At 43.7% G+C, this 20,072-nt stretch overlaps 1 protein-coding gene across 1 annotated transcript in view; it reads right to left on the bottom strand.

Moving 5' to 3' along the window:
- The window catches only part of RGR (retinal G protein coupled receptor), a 118,578-nt gene that overhangs the window by 15,102 nt on the left and 83,404 nt on the right, over positions 1-20,072 (bottom strand). The window contains exon 4 of the mRNA XM_069240660.1: positions 9,063-9,216. Within this exon, the coding sequence (XP_069096761.1) occupies positions 9,063-9,216 (154 nt within the window). The remainder of the gene's footprint in view (positions 1-9,062; positions 9,217-20,072) is intronic.

Genomic DNA, 20,072 nt, shown 5'->3' with positions numbered 1-20,072 from the left:
GAGTTGCTGTCCAATAGTTTATAACTGCACTTTAAATTTTTCTCAATACCAACACGTAATTATACATGGTGCAAAGAGCGTAACCTTGTAATTCATTAGGTTGCGTTCAGTACTCTGTTGTTAATTATTTTTTTACACTTCATACTGAAAATGCTCTTTCAGCATTTCATAATGTTTATTTGTGTGACACAAAGTGAATAACTAAAAATAAACATTTGGGGCCAAACATATAACCTTTTTTTTGCAACTAGCAATTTGCGATTTTTTTGCGAATCGTAAATTGCAAGTTGCATAACAAAATGGACAACAGTGTCTGAGGCACTGTTAGTGATTCCTAAATGGGTCGCAAGGGACCTGTCTTATTAATAATCATGAGACAGGTCGCAAGTTGCGACCCATTTGGGAATGGCCGCACTCACAGGGATAATGGCCTTCTAGGGTCAGCAGACCACCATGTCTGTGACTGCTTTAAAAAAAAAAAAGTTTTTTTCAAATGCAGCCCATTTCCCTTGAAGGAAAGCGGGATGCATTTCAAAACTAAAAATGAGACATTTCAGTTTCATCTTTTCAGAGTAGGCAGTGATCTGTAGGTCAACTGTCTGCTCCGAAAACATTTTTGCACCCCCATTATTAAAGAGAAAAGGATCCCTTGGGGACCCCTTCCCATTTGTGAATGGGTAATCACCATTTTGAAACTGGTGGGAACTGTGATTGTTTTGCGACAGCATTCACAGTCACAAAAAAATCAAACACGGCCTACGAGTCGCTATTAGGAAGGGATGCCCTTGGAAAGCCCCTTCCTAAAAACAAGTCTCAAGCCCTATTTTGTCAGTCGGTAAGAGGTTACCAACTCCCCAAATAGGGATGGTACATGTTACAAGGCTATTTTGCGGTCGCAAAAGGCAGATTCTGCTGTTTGTGACCACAAAATAGCTTTGTACATCTGGCCCTGGAAATCCTGATGGTGACATTTTGATTTATTTGTGTTTTACTGCCCTCACAATTTGCAACATAGTAAATGAGCCTGGAAAAACTGTGTTTGTTTTCATCCCACACTACACAGTTGGCCACATCCAATTACCACACACAGTACATCACTGATGACATCACCCATCAAATAATATCACTGCAACTTTTGCAGTGAAATTATTAATGAGAAAACTGTGCAGGCGAGAGCACGAGTATAGTTACCTGAGGGCTCAACCTGTAGTTTCTGGAGATAAGTATATTAACAGTCTGGGGTTTTGGGTCCACTACTTATACGCCTTTCTGCCTTTGAAGAAGGCAAACTTCAAAGGAAAGTCTCTGTTAATCACAAGATACTGCCTTGCCCAGGCCTTGCTCCAGACACACACCCGGGGGTTTGGAGACTGCATTGTGTGAGGGCACGCACAGCCCATTCAGTTGTATTTGACCACTCCTCCCTCCAATCTAGCTCAAATGGATCATCAGGATATGCAGGCTACACCGTAGCTCCCTTTGTGTCACTGTCTAGAGGAGATTCACAAACAGCCCAACTGTCAGTCTGACCCAGACAGGAAATCCACAACCAGACAGAGTCACATTTTGGTTTATACAAGAAAATGCCTACTTACTAAAAGTGGCATTTTAAAACTGACAATTTAAAAACCAACTGTGAGTTCAGAGACCACAAACTACATATTTCTATCTGCTCTCAAAGGGAATCTGTTAGATAAGCTAGTTTGGGCCTGGCAAGTGGGTACAATTGCCAAGTCGAACTGGCAGTTTAAAACTGCACACACAGACACTACTGTGGCAGGTCTGAGCCATGTTTACAGGGCTACTAATGTGGGTGACACAACCAGTGCTGCAGGTCCACTAGTAGCATTTGACTTACAGGCCCTGGGCACCTCTAGTGCACTTTACTAGGGACTTACTAGTAAATTAAATATGCCAATCATGGAAAAGCCAATTACACGTACACTTTACACTGGAGCACTTGCACTTTAGCACTGGTCAGGATTGGTAAAGTGCCCAGGGTACTAAAAACACCAAAAACAGAGTCTAGCACACAGTCAAAACATGGGAAGCAGAGGCAACATAGACAAGGGAGGCCCCAGGATGCCAGGTCCACCAATACCCCAACCCCAGATTTTACAGGCCTAGAAGGCCACCCCCTATAACCACTCAACCCTGCAGCCAACCTCTCATAACCGCCCAAACCAGCGCCACACACGGCCTTTGCGATTAATCGCGAATATCGTGCATGGTGAACAACCCTATATCACAATTCAGGGGTCAGGGTACCTCCACCATGATCCATCATGCTACTTTTCATTTTGTTTTTCAGGCTCAGGGACCATTGTCCGAGACCTTAAAATGGCAACCACAACTTTCTGTTCAGGTTGTGGCCAGCCTATTACAGCTCTTCTATTCGCAAGCGTATTCACGAAAATTCTCAAATATTTGCGAATAATTTGCAAGCTCAGAAATACAAATTTGGATTTTCTTTAATTTCTTCGAAACTACTGAATGGATTTACACTAAGGGCCAGATGTAGGAACATTCTGAATTACGACCCGCAAATTGCGAGTCAGACCGACTCGCAATTCAGAATGCTGGATTGTGTCCCTGACACCATCTGCGATTCGCACGGGGGTCGCAAAGGCCCACCTCATGAATATTCATGAGGTGGGTCGCAATTTGCGACCCCCTTGAGAATCGCGGCACTCACAGGGATGGTGGCCTGCTGGAGACAGCAGACCACCATGCCTGTGACTGCTTTTAAATAAAGCAGTTTTTTTTTGTAATGCAGACCGTTTCCCTTAAAGGAAAACGAGATGCATTACAAAACTAAAAAATTAAATGTTTTCATTTCATTTTTTCAGAGCAGGCAGTGGTCCATAGGATCACTTCCTGCTCTGGAAAAATGTTTTTAATGTCATTCACAAAGGGGAAGGGGTCCTATGGGGAGCCCTTCCTTTTTGCGAATGGGTTAGCACCCATTTGAAATGGGTGCTAACTGCGATTGTTTTGCGACCACGTTCGCGGTCCCAAAACAATACAACATCGCGCTGGGACTCGCAATTAGGAAGGTAACACCCCTTCCTAATTGTGACTCGCAGTCCCGTTTTGCGATTCGGTAACCAGGTTACCGAATCGCAAAACGGGGCTTGGGTATCGCGATGTGCTTTTTGCACGTCGCAAACAGCAACATTTGCTGTTTGCAACATGCAAAAAGTTTACTACATCTGGCCCCAAAATACCGAAAGAGTGATCTGAGTACCGCCACCTAGCTTTTTGGCAAATTTGATGTCATTTCGTCCAGCGGTTCCAGCTGTAGTCGTGTCTAAAGGTACTATGGGAATCAACATGGGAGACACAACTTTCTTGACTCCCCTCCCTTTTTCTCTGCCCCCGCCTTCATGGAGCGCCCAAAACTTTCTGTGCCAACACGCATCGCAAGGGCACTTTTTTGGGGAAAATTTCATGAAGATTCATCACACAGTGCCAAAGTGTGCATATATATATGCATATATATGCATATATATATATATATAGTTAGGACCTACTTTCCATAGGAAAAGTGTTTTTGTTTTGCCTATATCTTTGGCACGGTGTGATGAATCGTTAGTCTAATTCTCGAAACTAGTACACACCTCATTTCATTTCAGCTGGTGTGTTGAACGTTTTGGGGTGATTCATCAAGCGGAGGCTGAGAAAAAGGGGGGAAGGTCCCAAAACGCTTTTTCCCCATGCAATTATCATGCAATTATCATAGGGATTTTAGACATTACCACAGACCGAACCACTGGATTGAATTTCACCAGATTTGGCAGAAAGCTAGCTCTTGTAAATTCGTTCAGTTGTTTTTGAGTAATTAGAGAAAAACTAAATTGTGTATCTAAGGATGCGGATTCTCCGGGGATCTGAAGGAATCCGATGGTGATATCTGATTGGCTGCCAACATTTCATCCAGGAAGTGTCAGCAACCATTTTGGGACTCAGACTCAGCCGACTCCTAAAGAACAGTTAAAAAAAAAGAGATGGGGCAGGGTAGGAATACTCTGACTCCCTAGGCCCAGTCGTGGGGTTCCCCTAGGGACTCTGCCAGGGCCAAAAAGCATTTTTCTTGAACATTTTCCTGCAAAACCATGGAGAATCAGTGGATCCAGTTGGAAAAAAAAACAAGAGTTGTCTCCAGCACTTGTTTGTGATTGAGCCCCAATGTGGGCCTAGTCTAGGGGGCAAATTTCATTCTATTCTATGGGGAGGGGTTGCATGTGGTCCACTCCTCATGGCCGATATGGGACCCGGGAAGTGCCACCTCCCCGGGGCCAGGCCAATGTGTAATTATGAGGTGGGGCCCCTCCATTGGTCTTTTATGGCCTCCCTGAGGCCTGGCCTTAAAATAAGAGGGGGCACCACAGGCCCCCATCCTGAGCCCTAAAGAGCCCCGGAGACAGCTACCTCCCCAGGGTCATAGTCATTTTCAAAGGGGGAGAGTGTCCGGGCCCTCCGGGGCCATATTTGAACCAGTGGACACCCAATTTGCTGGACCTGGCCCTACTAGAACAAAGGAGGAGGTAGTGCAGCACCCCTCCTGGAGCTATTAGAGGCCCTGTGATGGCCTCCCCCAGGGCCAGCTCTCTATGTCCCGAAGTGCCCTATGTCCTGATGTACTATGACAGCTCCACTGAAGCGAGACCAAAGTGTAACTTCACTCCAAGCAGGCAGGAGGAGTAAAACTGCTCCTGCCAGCTGGCAGAGGACTTTTCATCTGTTTTCCTGCCCGCTGTCAAGTGGGTAGGAAAACAGATGAAGGAATGGCTCCCGCACACAGGGAGGAGCATTTCTTGCTGCTTCCTGTGTGTGGGATGCAGCAGGGACCATGGGGTCTTTGAGGATGGCAGGGCACTCAATATCAAGTGGCCAGGCCTTGAGGATGGGGTCAGCGGGGCAAAATTCAGCCTTCAGAGGGGGCCATGCAGCCCGCACCCCATTTCAAAATGAACACTGGGTGCCTTGGGTAGGGCCAGGGCACCCAGGATAAAGCAGTCTGGGCCCGGGATATGAGGTCCCCAAGGCCAAAAATAGGCCCAGAGAGAGAGAGGGCCAGGCAGCCTCCCTCCCCTTATACTAATTGGCCAGGCCCCAGAGGTGGGGGTCCCCAGGGCCAAAATCAGCCTGAAGAAGGGGGTCACTTGGCCCACCTCACTTTTATTTATTGGGTGGCCCTAGAGGATGGTCAGGGAAGGAGGGCTGCATGCCGCTCTCTTGTGTTGCCTAAATATGGGAGATGGGCCAGAGTGGGGTGGTCAAGCCTTGCAGCCAATCCTCCACCAAGCATGTCCAAAGGCTGTGGGAGACATGAGGAGGGTCCATGTGGGGTGTTAGCTGAAGGGCCAGGCCGGAGGTCAGCTCCTGCAGCCAAGATCTACTGTGCACGGCCCAAGGCTGTGAATGGCGTAGGTTTGGTTGTGTATGGAGGTTTTGGCTGCAGGACCAGGCCACAGGCCAGGCCCTGCAGCTAACGCCTGCCATGCATGTCCAAAGGCCATCCGAGGGAAGGGTTGGGTAGGTATGGTGGGTTGGCCATAGGGCCTTGCTGCAAGCCAGGCCCTGTGGCCAATTCCCACTATGTACAGCCGAAGGGCATGTGTGGCGCTAGTTTGGGTGTTTATGGTGGGCTGGCCACAGTTTGGGTGTTTATGGTAGGTTGGCCACAGGCCTGGCCTCAGGCCAAGTCCTGCTGCCACCCCCACAACACACAGCCGAAGGATGTGCATGGCGCAGGGTTGCGTGTCTATGGGGGTTTGGCTGCAGAGCCTGGCCTCAGTCCAGGACCTGGAGCCAGCCCCCACTGTGCACGACCTAAGGCTGTGCACGGCAGATGTTGGATTAGCTTAAAGTAATTAAATATTACTGAACAATAAAAAAAATAGACATTCACTGAAAAAAGCAAGGGTTCCAGGGATGTTATTGTTAGGAAATAGAATTAAAAAAACTTCATAGGTAGGTTCAGATTTTACATGCACAAAACCATAGAAAGAAACTATACCAAGGGGCTATAACTCGTGCCCTAAGGTATCTATAACTCACACTGCACTGATAATTACCTCACATATTACATCAATCATGACATCTTCTTTGACATCATTGATAACATCACCGCAACATTTGCAATAAAGGTTTTGATGAGAAAACTGCACGTCGGGGCGTGAGATATAGTTACCTTAGGGCATGAGTTATAGTTTCTTGAGATAAATATAAATGTTGAATTTTATGGGGTTGTGCATGTAAAATCTGACCCTAACTATAACGTCCCACTAATCTGTGGATGCATATATGTGTAACTTAGGCACTGTTTAATGAATCTGTGTTGCATGTGGGAGGTGCTGGGATTTCAAGTGTTATGCAGAGCTACAATGAGGGACTAAGTTAAATGGGGTGAAAAGACGTTATATTTTATTTGCTAATTTTGGCACCATTGAATAGATCTGCATGAAATGTAAATTTTGTCATGTTTACGTTTCTCTTGGTGTTCTCAATTTCATGCAGGTTTGTCAAGGGGGAAAAGAACAGTTACACTGGGATGGTCAAAGAAGCGTACATTTCTTACTATATTTGCTGTCATTTAACGAATCTGCATGAAATTTTTAAATATTTAGCAGGTCTCCCTTTATGTTGATATGGAAAGTTGTGAGAAGATCTATCAAGAGGTTGAAGAAAAGATACATGTGGGATAATAAATGTTTCATTCAATAGTAACTTTGGTGCTGTTGTTTAATCTACATGAAATTTGTCAGGCAGTTAGCAAATAAGTCCTAGTTCAAGCATATGCAGATCAGATGGGGTAAGTTAAAGGGGAGATTAAAAAAGGCCAAGACCTTTGGCTAACATTCAGTGCATCTTGCTAAAGGCCTTTGATAGCAGGGGCTATTTGCCATCACGGTTTGAGGACAAGACCCGAGCATAGGCGAGACCATTTGCCGTTCCCAGATGTGCACAGCCCCTAGGAGCGACACCTTGCTGAAGGCTGGGGACTCTGACCAACCTCACTTAAAAAAAAGGCAAATGCTGTGTGCAGTTCAGTATGGGTGCATGTTTTGAAATGTAGTACTTCATAAAATGCATGAAATTCTCTAGGAAAACAAAGTCAGTAGCTAGTTACGGTTCAGCAGACACAAAACCGAAAAAGACCTGAAATTTACCAGTTTTGGTTTACAATGCACACCATAACTTCCCCATCCCTGTCATGGCTCGTACAGCACTTTGCTAATGGCATGTGATTAAAAAAAATGAAGGCCGACGCAAAAGCAATGGAGATTAATTTTAAAAAGTCTAAAATATTGATTTTGGGAAAATCGCCTTGGAGCCTTTACCAGTGGCATGTGTCAAGCATAATGTAGAGGAGGCACAAGAATACAACTACCTGGGTGTGCTTCTAGACAGACAGGGCTCCTTCAAACAACACCTGGAACTCAGGCTCCGGAAATCAATTGCTTTAACTACAGCTTTTAAGCGCATTAAAGCAGCCACAACAGTGTCTGCATTCCTACCTCTTCAGGCCCAATTAGTTCCAACTATCCAGGGGTAGAAGTGGCGATCATCTAGACAAAGCCATCTTCAAACTTTTCAAGTAATTTTTTCCCTGCCGGAATACCCATCTCATGAATTCAGCCTAGTCAAGCAATCTATAGCAAGGCAGGGAGCTTTCATTAAGCTCTGCTACAAGCTAACGGAAGCCAGCAGTAGGACCCTGAACCACCATCTCTGGATAGAAATCAGTGGAAGAGACCACTCCCTGGCCAGAATTTACATCACCAGCTCATTAGCAAAAACTGTACGAACAGAACAACGGGAGACCCTCTTCACCAACTCCCAAGTCAAAACTAGTTAGCTGTTGGCTGATAAAGAGGCATTTGCCCTGAGACGGGACACTTGGCTCACATTAGCGTCCTACACTAAGCTATATCTTAACCTTACTTGGGAATGGCCACTAAAATCCAGACCAAAGGCATTGTTTGGAGTGTCTACCATCATTTCTACACATGCCACCATGGAACCCAACCGGCATGATGGAGCTCTGCCGACTTTGTGGAAAATCTTCTGCTACTATGCTCCTCCAAATCTGTACATGTGATACAAACAAAAAGATCGAAGAACTATTCTAAGACCAGCATGGAACCAGAGGGGATATGCAGCTGCAGACCCATAATCTTAGCTTGTTTTAACTCAGAGGACATACAGCTCAGCTGCAGGCTTACAAAATACCAGATTAGACTTGGCCAGAAAATTAATCATCTACTGGGCGCTATAACCCCTGCGGCTACTCAAGTCCCCGAACAAGTTTTTACGTGTGTAATGCATGTTGAATAACCACTTCAACATAAACAGGCAGTTTGGGACTGCAGCTGTATTTTATCTTATGAATAAATGTGTTCCTCTACACAGTTTAAACTTGCAACATTCTGCCCTATGTTATATTCAATGTCACTAGTCAAAGTGTCTCCTTGTAAGTTTTGACTTTAAAATTTGAATTTATCCACTTAGGGCGATGATTGTAAATAAACTGTACACTTAATAAAATTAAACTTTAAACTTGATAAATCTATGGATAAAAATTCTATACTTTAGCTCTGTGTACTTGCCTCCACAATATAGTAGTAGTCGGTATTCAGGATTCATTACTCTTTTGATCATAGTGCAACATAAGATTACATCTTGCTTACAGTATTGGGATTTGAGATAATACCATCTGTCTAGTATTCATTGGGCTTAGTAAAATGAGGTTGGTGGCATATACTCTGGTTTATTGGTACCCATCTGAACAAGTCCCAACAATACCATTTGGTGTTAAGTTCCAATCTGCCCTTACAATTCAGGTGAGCAATGACATGGTTACCTCTTCTACGATCAGTACAGATGAGAATTATAAAAACAAATTTGCAGAACCATGAGCCAGAGGGTGTGCCGTGCTTAACAATGATGCCCGATTTGAATTTGCATGTACTTATATGTCTCATTTTGGTGAAAAAAATCCTAGTACATTGGAAGACCGGAGTATTTTGACTGAAATTCTCATTTTTCCTACTCACTTGTCTCCTCTGGTGTAGTCCAGAGTGCAGCAAGTTCTCAGTGGCTCATAATCATATTGACCCCAGCCTATGAGTGGCATCACAGACCAAAAAGCCGAGAACGCCCACACAAACGACACCAGGGATATAGCCGTGCTCCATTGCAGCTTACTTCCTGCAAACAAGTTATATTAGAGAATTGGTTAGCAAATTCACATTTTTCTAGACATACGACCTGTAGGCATGTTAATGTGCAAAGATTTACAGTGTCTCATATCTTTCCATCAGGTGCCTTGCTAGAATTTTGCTCAACATTTTTAATCAGAGTTTCATTACATAAATTAGATGTTAATAGATTATTTATTTGTACTCCACTTTTTTCTTTAGGCCTGTGGCTAGCTCAGTGGATTACTGCTTTGTCATGAAGATCCTTTTGTTAAAAGCTACAATGCAAATATGGCATAGTGACCTATGAATTTTCAAAGAAATTAATGCAAATTGCACTTTATAAATTAGGATGATATGTTTTTTCCTCAGTCTTTCATAATCTATTCCTAATGTTGCTGAAAATGGTTAATTTGAGTAGATATACATTCCTATTAGTAAAGCCAACCCCAACCGCCTGTTTAAAGCCAATTAAATGTATGTGAGATAGGGGCTATGGAAGGATGCTGGGAACTGTTGGAAGATGGGAATCCGTGGAGGAGGTCACTGGCAGCGCAAACAAATGATTTATGCCCCAGTGCAACTAGTGCAACCAGTGCTAAAACTGACCCTGCTTACTCAAACTCACCCCTTCACCCTAACTGACTTTCGCTCACAGCTCCTGATATAAAGGTGCTTTGCTTTAATAAACATGATTCAGCACGCCCCTTATGGCCTCTGGGCCCTGGTGCGAATATACCTGCTTTACCAATGATAGCTATACCTCTGACTCACTTCCGCTCTCTCTCACAAACTCCCCTCATTCACTCCTAACTCACTCGCACTCCTTCACTCATTACCTTGCACTCACTTCCACATATTCATATTCACTTATTTCTCTCACTCTCATTGATCATCACTCACTTTAAGTCTCATTAACATTCTTAAACACCCTTTCACACACAGATTCATGTTCAATCTTGTTCACTCTCAGTCATTCACAAACACACACAAGCACAGAGATTTTCTTTTCCTTTAACTCGGAGGTTCCATGGCAGAAGCAGAGCAGCATTAAGTGCTGGACATTCGAATTAGCAAGCCGTGACTCACAACAAAGGGCCAGGCAAGGCATCAGGGCCAGACTAAAAAAATGGAAAGAAACACTTCTTCACCCAGCTTCTTGACAGGATTGAAGGTGTAACCCTGTAACAAGCTGAGACTGTGACAGTGATCATACTGCTGCTTCTCTGTGTGGTTCCTCACAGCTTCGGGGATGAACTAATTTGCATCCTTACAGCCTCATTTTAGCAGATATGCTGTGCCACCTGAGGCTTGTGCAGTATCTCTGCTAAATAACATGGATTGTGTCTTTGTGACGGGATCATATTTGAACTACATCCCTCAAATACACAATCCAGACATCCACTTATAGAGTGTCTTTTTAAACATCACTCTTTAGATTGATCATGCTTCACTCCTCTCAGCCTCAGCCCTCCTCCCATCAACAGAGGCCTGGAAACAGGCCAAGAGGGCCGATCTGCGCAGTAGCAGTGTTCATGAAAACACCAAAGTTGTGATCTCAAGTACACTGCTCAGTTAAATAATTACCAGTTGTGGGTAGTGGCAAGTTTCAGTAAATGTCACCTGTAAGGATGAAGGGTTCAACTAAGAAGCCCCAATTAAGGAGCTGTCACTGTTTTTATGCCTTTATATTCACTCCTATACCACCAACATTAAATCAAAGAAGAAAGGTATTCCTTCTCCTCATGGACGTCAATTCACTGAAATGCCAGGAGTAGCGGAAGTGGCATCACATGTCCTTTGACCTACACTTTCACTCATGTGCACACTTACACAAACACACGAATTTACATGTACATACACACTCTTGCACATAAGCACATTCTCACCCACAAAAGTGCACACATTTATTTTAAAACATTGACTTACCTCAGCTGCCTTGGAAGGACATATTCAAACCAAGTGTACTCCATTTGTATTACCATAAAAGTGAATCATTTATTATTCACCTGTAGGGTAATAGAAATTGGCAAAAAACAAAGAGAGTGGAGTCCGATCTGACGTCCATAGCTATCGAGCTGTCACTGTTTTCCTGGCACTGAGCTGGCCACCTCTGAGGCAAGGGGTCGCACAGGCAGTGGCATGGGTAGCAAAGGGCAAGCCAGGGGTTACAGCTGAGTGAGTGCCTAAGTCAGTTGAGTTCAGGGGAGGAAATACTGCAGGTGTTCAAGTCTTGCCTGCTTAAGGGGTTATTTACTAAGGTGTGCACTTGTGTGGCACTAACTAACACAAAGCAATGTGCCGATATACTTAACATTCTAAAAGCCCAGAGAATCAGCACAGAATTCTATAGCCCACCCGACTAACTGCAACTGCGCGAACCCTTCATAAATAATCATCCTTATTCGACTGAGACATGCACTCACTGCCGCTTCCCTGACTTTTCAGGGCCTGTAATTATATGAGGGCCTCATTCACTCTTAGCTATATACTGCCATTATTAAACATTTAGGGGCATATTTATACTCCATTAGCGCCGAATCTGCATCATTTTTTAACTCAAATTCGGCAAAAAACAAACTCAATATTTATATTTTGCCGTTAGACCCGTCTAACATCAAAATATTGGAGTTTGCCCCATTTGTCAGATGCATGATCCTACCTTGCATCAATGAGATACAAGGTAGGCGTTCCCATCTAAAAAATGGTGCTTACCCCATAGCCCTATATTTATCCTCCTGGGCTAAAATGACACACAAGTGGGAGAAGGGGCTAAATAATGGTGCAAAGCCTGCTTTGCACCATTATTTAACGCCTGGCTCAAACCAGGCACTAGGGGACCTATGGACCCATTTCCCTGGTTAAACACCATGGAATTGGTCCACAGGTGCCCTCCTCAAGCCCCAGCAACAGCCCCACCCACACCGGAGGATGGGGGACCCATCCAAGGTAAGTAGGGTAAGTATAGGTTAGTATTTTTGTTTTTTAATTAAAGTGCCATGGGGCCCCGTGCATGGCACAGGGTGCAATGGCCATGCCCAGGGGACACTGGTCCCCTGTGCTGGCCATTGGGGTGGTGGGCATGACTCCTGTTTTTTCTAAGACGGGAGTCATGTGGTATGGATGGTTTTGCATCAGAAAATGACGCTAGGCTGGTTAGAGGCATTTTTTTGCCTCTAACCAGCCTAACGTCATTTTTTGGTGCAAAACCCGCTTTTCCCATACCGCCACCCCCACCAGGCTAATGTCATTTTGTTTTACGCTAGCCCACCCTTTTCACCGGCGTGCACCATTCCATAAATATTGAGCCCGGCTGATGCTCAGGAATGGTGCAAGTCAGTGCTAAACCTTTTGATGCAAAACCGCGTTAGTGAGGATTTGCATCAAAAAGTATACATATGCCACTTAGTAAGGCTGCTTTTAGGTGCTTTTGCAGCAATTCACACTTTTTAAAATTCAGTATAATGTATGTTTCTTTCTTCTCTTTCTTGGGGTTTAATTTCTATCTATCATGGCAGTAGGAGTTATTCCAACCCAAGATGTAATAATGTCCTTCAACATGGATTCGGTGTGCGGACACCATTATGTATATTTTCAAAGGCGAGTGAAAATTAATAAGTTCTAAAAGCCTCCTCAGCCACACACAAAAAGACAGAAACACAGGAAAACAGACACACGCCCTTTACCATATGGTCTGGATGCCTGTTTTAAAATGAAAAATGTTTTAACACTGCAAAGACAGCAGACAATTATTCATGGTTATTTGGCATTTGTCAACTTTTCTGGCACAGATAGTTATTTTTGTAATATTTTATTTGGTCTGGGGCGATTTATGAAACTAAACTCCATTCTAATCTTGAATATTTTATTTATGGAATGAGTAATGCTTATACCCCGTCGCCTCGCCCCTTCTTCTTAAATTTAAAACGTGTGATTCTGTGTTTTTTTTTACTGTACTCATGACTCACTGACTGCAAGGCCCAAAGCGTTTTCTTAGATGAAAATGAAAATGAATAATGCTCTAGATTATTTTTTTAATATATATAAATATATATATATATATATATATATATATATATATATATATATGTCAAATATATATATATATATATAAAAGTGTCAAAAGTCACTATAATTGGTATCAAACTAGGGGGTGGCAGTCAACGTAACTTCTGGGCACCAGTGCTGTCTCTGCTCCATTGATATTTGATGGCCAGTCAGCAGAGATAAAAGAAGACAATGAGGGTCATTCTGACCCTGGCGGCCGGTGGCCGCCAGGGCCACCGACCACGGGAGCACCGCCGACAGGCTGGCGGTGCTCCAATGAGCATTCTGACCGCGGCGGTTCAGCCGCGGTCAGAAGCGGAAAGTCAGCGGTCTCCCGCTGACTTTCCGCTGCTCATTGGAATCCTCCATGGCTGCGGAGCGCGCTCCGCAGCCATGAGGATTCTGACCCCCCCTACCGCCATCCAGTTCATGGCGGGAAAGCCGCCATGAACAGGATGGCGGTAGGGGGGGTCGCGGGGCCCCTGGGGGCCCCTGCCGTGCCCATGCCAATGGCATGGGCACGGCAGGGGCCCCCGTAAGAGGGCCCCAAAATGTATTTCACTGTCTGCCTTGCAGACAGTGAAATACGCGACGGGTGCAGTAGCACCCGTCGCACCTTCCCACTCCGCCGGCTCGATTACGAGCCGGCATCCTCGTGGGAAGGTCGTTTTCCCCTGGGCTGGCGGGCGGTTTAACTGGAACCGCCCGCCAGCCCAGGGGAAAACTCGTAATACCCGCCGCGGTCTTTTGACCGCGGCGCGGTAATTTGGAGGGCGGGATCCTGGCGGGCGGCCTCCGCTGCCCGCCAGGGTCATAATGAGGCCCAATGTGTTCCTGGAGGACTTATTTCCATATTCAGTTCTTCAGCAATGTATAGAGACACTTAATGTTACAATTATCAATAAAGCAATTCTGTATGTGAATAAATAAAAAACAGCGAATTGTTATCCTAAAAAAATGTATTACTTTTTATATTCACATATATTAATATCATCCAGTATTCACGGTCAAAGCAACATGTATCACAATATAAATATATGAGTCTTTTGTATATGCAGATGCAGTGATAACTCCTCTGATCCCCGTCTCTACTCTACCTGGAGAACAGCAGGAGGACACCTCCCACCTGACTAAAAAGTACTTGACAATTTTCACAGTCCTATAAAGTATTTTCCGAGGAATCCAGACATTTTGAGATGGACGAAGCAGTTTATGCGGCAAGTTCAGTCATGGACTGCATACTGTCGACGTTTCTGTCTCCAACGGTTAGGTGAGTCCACAAGACCATCCTCAGGACACAGTGCCGAAAAGGAATGAAGCCTATTAATGTTGATCTATAACACAATAAATGACTGACATTACAAAACCAACAATACTACTACAAACCAACAAAAATGCTGTACATGCAAGTGTATCACCCGCTCACAAGGAGATACAAAATACACCTCAAACAAGCCAAGTGTAGTCTTTGTGCGTGTCCAAGTACTCCAGTGACACACAACCATAGTCTCTAGTCAACCCTAAATGAACTCACCCAAAGCTATCAAGTGACAACAAAATATCATGCAACAACAAAGAACCCAACACAGAGAGTGAATCATAGTAAAAACACAGCCCCAGAACAGAAAAGAAGCACAAAAAAACAATACTTGCTCTGAGAGTCAAAAGGAGGCAAGTCCAATACTCTTATTTAGCCAGCATAAGTAACTAAACACAAAAGACTGGGGTGACCAGGTGTCTCGGATTTGGTTGGACAGCCCCGGTTTTTCACCGGCTGTCCTGGTAGGGTTCGGAAAATTTAGCTCATGTCCCAGTTTTTAGAGAGGGTCACCATGAAAACTGTGGGAGAGGATTTTTGGTTTAACAAAGAAGCAATAGTTAGCAGGTGTTATCAGAAAGCAAATTAAATACCGGGCATTATACTGGCTTAAAAATTGTGTTTTATTTATATTCTTAATGCCTCTTCTTCTTTAACTCCACCCTGTTGAGCACTGTCATTCTGCGAGCTTGATTGAAGTAAAATTGTATTCCTTCTTTTTCTTGTGAAATGCCCCGCGTTTTGGCGTTTAAAATTCTGATCACCCTACAAAAGAGAAATCTCACTCGTGAGTAAAGTTGGCAAACTTTCACCTGTTACATGCTATTCTCAGTCATGTAGAAAGACTCTTACCACAGCTTCAATGATTCCAGAAATGTTTAATGGATTGACGGAGTAATGTATGTAAAGAAAGCCATAAGTCAATATCTTTCAAAGTATAACCAAATGAAATTGTTACATTACTCGGATCACTCAAGGCGTCTATTCTCACCAATAAATTACTTCACCACCAGAAATACAAGTAAATCAGCGTCATAGCACAAGTAAATCAACATCTCAGTACAGTGGTCTGCCACTTCCCAGCTCCGATTTACTGCAACTCGTGGCAAGCCGCGCCCCCTAAAGATCACAAGAAAAATCATCAAAACCACGACGGCCCTCTTTGCTCTGAGTTTAACTATAGTTACTCTCTCGAATGGCTATCCAATCAAGGTCTATTAAAAATTGTGACATAACCTGGGCCAGAAGAAACAAAAACAACTTAACTCAATTCAGTTACAGAATACTGTCCTAACAACTACACTAAACGTGTCTATATAATAGGAACGAGGCTAGAAACTTCAAAAGCTAGAAGCATTTACTTCCTAATAGAGTTCACCGAATTACGGATTCCAGATGACCCCAACTTCTTGGTATATCAAAGTTCCACAACTATCATTTAGGTGACCAATCAAAGAAGCACACCTATATAGGAACCAACAAACACGGCCGTGTTAGCTATTGTGAACAGAATTCTATCTCCTACATCCATTTATTATTTGTCAATAGAGCTCTCTCGCACCTCCTGAAAGTATGAGTTCAGAGTTTAGCATTTATATCTTGTTGTTTACTAGTTTAAAGGGGTACATTGGCACTCCTCCCCATACTGGATAAAGTACATCTCGCCTATGACTTCTGTAGCCTAGCAGAACTTTCAATGGAATGTGATATCCATATCCATCAGTCAGGGCATCGCCCGATTCTCATGTGTAATCATACGAGAAAAAGACACAATAGAAAGGTAAGGGTGTGGATAGGGCTAATTCACAACCGCCAGACAGTAAAATAAATAAATAAATAAATAAATACTTATCTTGTCATACCTCAAACCTCCCCAACACAAGTATTTGTAATATGACTCTGACAGAGGTTAGAGGAAGCCATGCCGTGAATATGCCAGGCACACACTGATTTCTAGACATTTTTGTCCTGAAACTGTCTCACAACTTTATCTGCAGGTCTTTGTGGTTCTAGCACTTTTCACCCAGGACAATCACCAAAACATGCTTTGCACTAGAATTTGCCCTGTGCTGAACTCCCTGCCAAACAGCCTTCCTCTGTTGCCCCTTCCTGCCTGTAAGGTTTGTTTTTTGAAGAGCCCCTTATCATCTTCTTGCTCTCTAGCTATGGAAGAAAGATGCAAAGAAAAGCATGGCACCACGGTTCGGGAGGGGGTCGTGAACCAGATGTCCTTGTGGTTCTTGCTGCCTGCTTCCCGGTTGTGGTTCTTTTTTTTTTATTATTACAGTATTACAAAGAACGACTGTAAACCCTCTTCCTTTTTTAACTGTTCTTTTTTTTAAATTCTTCTCGTGCATCTGCCATCGTGTTTTATCCTGCGGTGTAGGAGATGTCCTGACCCAGAAACCCACAATCTCCAGGACTTTCTGTTGGTGAGTGACATAAGCTATTTTTAGACTTATCATGTTAGCAGGGTAAGGATCTTTGAGAAAAGGATTATGTCTTGGCGGTCTACGATTTTGAATGTTGAGCCTCAACCCCAGAAAGATGTAGGCCAAACCCAGTTCTGCAGCAGGCTGGTAAATAACAGGTCCTGTGCGACAGGGTTCAAAGATTGCTGTCAACTATTGTGAATTCAAGGTTACCTCTCTTCGCTGTCCACAAAGGCAACTTCTTACTTTCAATAGATGTGGAGGATGCATATTTGCACATGGAAATATTGACCATTCCACTAGTGTAAATGTCTTTGTCTTTTCAATTTTTAAAGTGTCCTCATGCCTACTCTTCAAGTATGAACAAATGTATTGGAGCCATTGGATGCATTACTGCATACTGATTGGAGGTTCATATATGAACTAATATCAATGTCCGGCTGGGGTCTGGTTTTTGTTTTTTTAGAGCATTTAGACTTAGATTTGCTGGGCAATGGTCTCCAGGCATTTCGGTGGCAGAGCAACTACACTATGCTCCTCTTAGTATCACATCTAACTTAGCCTTAATTAAGATCGCCACAGACTAAATGTTCCTTTTTTCTGTTGGCTGCAATGTGGTACCATAGGCCAGATTACCTTCACCCCTTTGGTTCATTATTGTCTACCACAGTGGTAGCCAGCACCCGTGGAGTATGACAATCTGATCCTTGTTGCTGGGTCTTTGGGAAGGTCTGAATTCTAAAGTGGACTCTTTCTTCATCTGAGGGATTAGGACTCAGAACATTATCTCATTCCATTGAACAGTACCATCAGTTCCATGCAGAAGTAATGGAAGCAAACGTACATCTGATGGAGATTCTGGTACTTGAATACACAACTGAGTCAGGCTGCTTATTCACTAAGCAGATGATGGAATGAGTGGGTTCTCCCATCAACTGTCTCATAGACAGTGTACTCTGTGCAAACAAGAGGTGTCTATGAGCTTTACTAACTGGAGTGACGGCTCATTCCCCTTGTGCTCTCTTGGGGACCTCTTCAATGACCGGTAGAGCAAAATCTCCTGTCTCTGAATTTTGGGGAAGCGGGAATAACTGAACATTGTCTGTGTTGTGCACAAATGTTTCTCGCTATCCACAGACATAGACATGCAGGATACACACAATGAGGATGATACGTGGGCTATCTAAGCCTTTGTGAATCACCCGAAGCTCGGGTGGAGTCAGTGCAGAATCTTTCAGCTCTCAGATTCTAGACTTGAATTGAGAGTCATATATATTTTACTGCAGTTAAAACATGAGTGAACCACAAAGCGACTTTCAATTAGGCGTTTTGGGTGCTTATGTTGTGATATGGCTTTGATGTTTCCTCAGTAAGGAGGGACTAAGAAAATAAAAAAGAGTGAGATATAATGATCTCAGTATTAATTAGTAATTTTTATGTAGCCAGATTTTCCATCAGTTTGGCACTGCATCCCACCCTTCTGGTCCCCATGCCCAGGGCCTGGTACTGCTTTGAATTGTAGGTAGTTTGGGGATGAGCATAATTGGGTAGGAGCTTTTTAAAAACATCTCTTACAACAATAATGTATAGGGTTACATTTTTGTTTACCTGTCTGCGAGGAGTGGCTCCCTTTAGAGTTACATGAGTACAACAAGGTTGACTTGGACTCAGAGTAATGAAGATTAGCGGTCTGTAATCGGATTCATACAGTGACATGCACTGGGAAGTCTGACAAATTTGCCTTGGAGGCGCTGATCTGGTTTTGCAAAATGTGCAATTGTTATCCTATTAAACCCTGACTATTTGTTATTTCTCAGACGTGGCCTCCTTACAGGCTGGATGTAGACAAAATATGAATGTCGTGTGTTTAATTAAAATGCCTCTGTAGCTCAACCTTTTTTCTATGGGAAAGAGATCGGAACTCTATTTGAGGATTACTAATGAGGATAGATGTCAGGTGGAACCTTGCAGCGTCACTGTCTTCACACTTTTATTATCGTGCCACACACTGAGGAGGTAACTGCATGCACACATGCGCAGCAGACTTGTGTGGGTCAGAAAACGCTGTGATTAGGATGTGACTAAGCCTAGCAAGACAGCAACAGCTAAATGATCTGCACAAAAAGCTACTGCGGTTTGCTTGTAGTTCACCCAGGTTGCTTAATTAGAAAAAAATACAAGTCCAGGAGGTCCAAAGGTTTTCTTATGAGCCTATCTAGGTGCTGTAGAGTGGCGGGGAAGCTGAACACCAGGGGTACATAGCCTTGTGTTCACCTCATGACTCTTTCTAACATTACCCTACACTTCATTTCTCTTTATCTGTGTGAAATCCGTTTTTGTCTCTGCTTTCTCCCTCTTTCATTGTTATCCTCTTTTCCCCTTATTTCTTCCTTTCTCCCTTTTCTGTCTTACTGTCTCCTACTCTACGTCAATATTTGATGATGAAAGATAAGTCGCTGTCCCCAGTGGTAAGTCCCAGTGTTCACACCGTCCGTGACCAGCACAAATTAAGCACTGTTCATTCATTTCAGGTGGAACAACCACCATGTACAGCGGTGTACTATTTATTTGCAAATAATGACCATCGAGCCAGCCAATAACCCCAGTAAATGACCCTTAGTTATTTCTTGCATCTGACCCGAAGCAGAAGGCACGTACGGAGGACAAGGACAATAATTAGAGATATTGATTGACTCCAAGGACAGTTCAGGATATTGACAAATAAATGTGGCAGCTCGATCGATACCACACTTCTTTGTCTGTAAAAAGCTACTTTTTTCATCTGAGTGCTTCAGCTGATGGAAAGTACCAATAGGTATGACAGTATTGGGAGGCAACGGATTGGTTGTCCTAGTCTCAACATTCCAACTAATAAACTCAGGGGCATATTTATAATGCCCTAGCGCCATCTTGCGCAACATTAACATCAATATTTTTTATGTTAATGAGGCCCAACGAGGTTGAAATCCCCGTGCCGTATTTACAGAGTGGCTCAACGCATGCATTGCGCCACTCTGTAACCCTTTGCGCTACATTATGCCTGCTCCAGGAATAATGTAGCGCAAAGGG

The sequence above is a fragment of the Pleurodeles waltl genome, chromosome 6 (genome assembly GCF_031143425.1).
Source record: "Pleurodeles waltl isolate 20211129_DDA chromosome 6, aPleWal1.hap1.20221129, whole genome shotgun sequence".
In the NCBI taxonomy this organism is placed as follows: domain Eukaryota; kingdom Metazoa; phylum Chordata; class Amphibia; order Caudata; family Salamandridae; genus Pleurodeles; species Pleurodeles waltl.
Note: the sequence above shows the minus strand (reverse complement) of the source record. Positions and strands in the feature narration are given on the sequence as shown.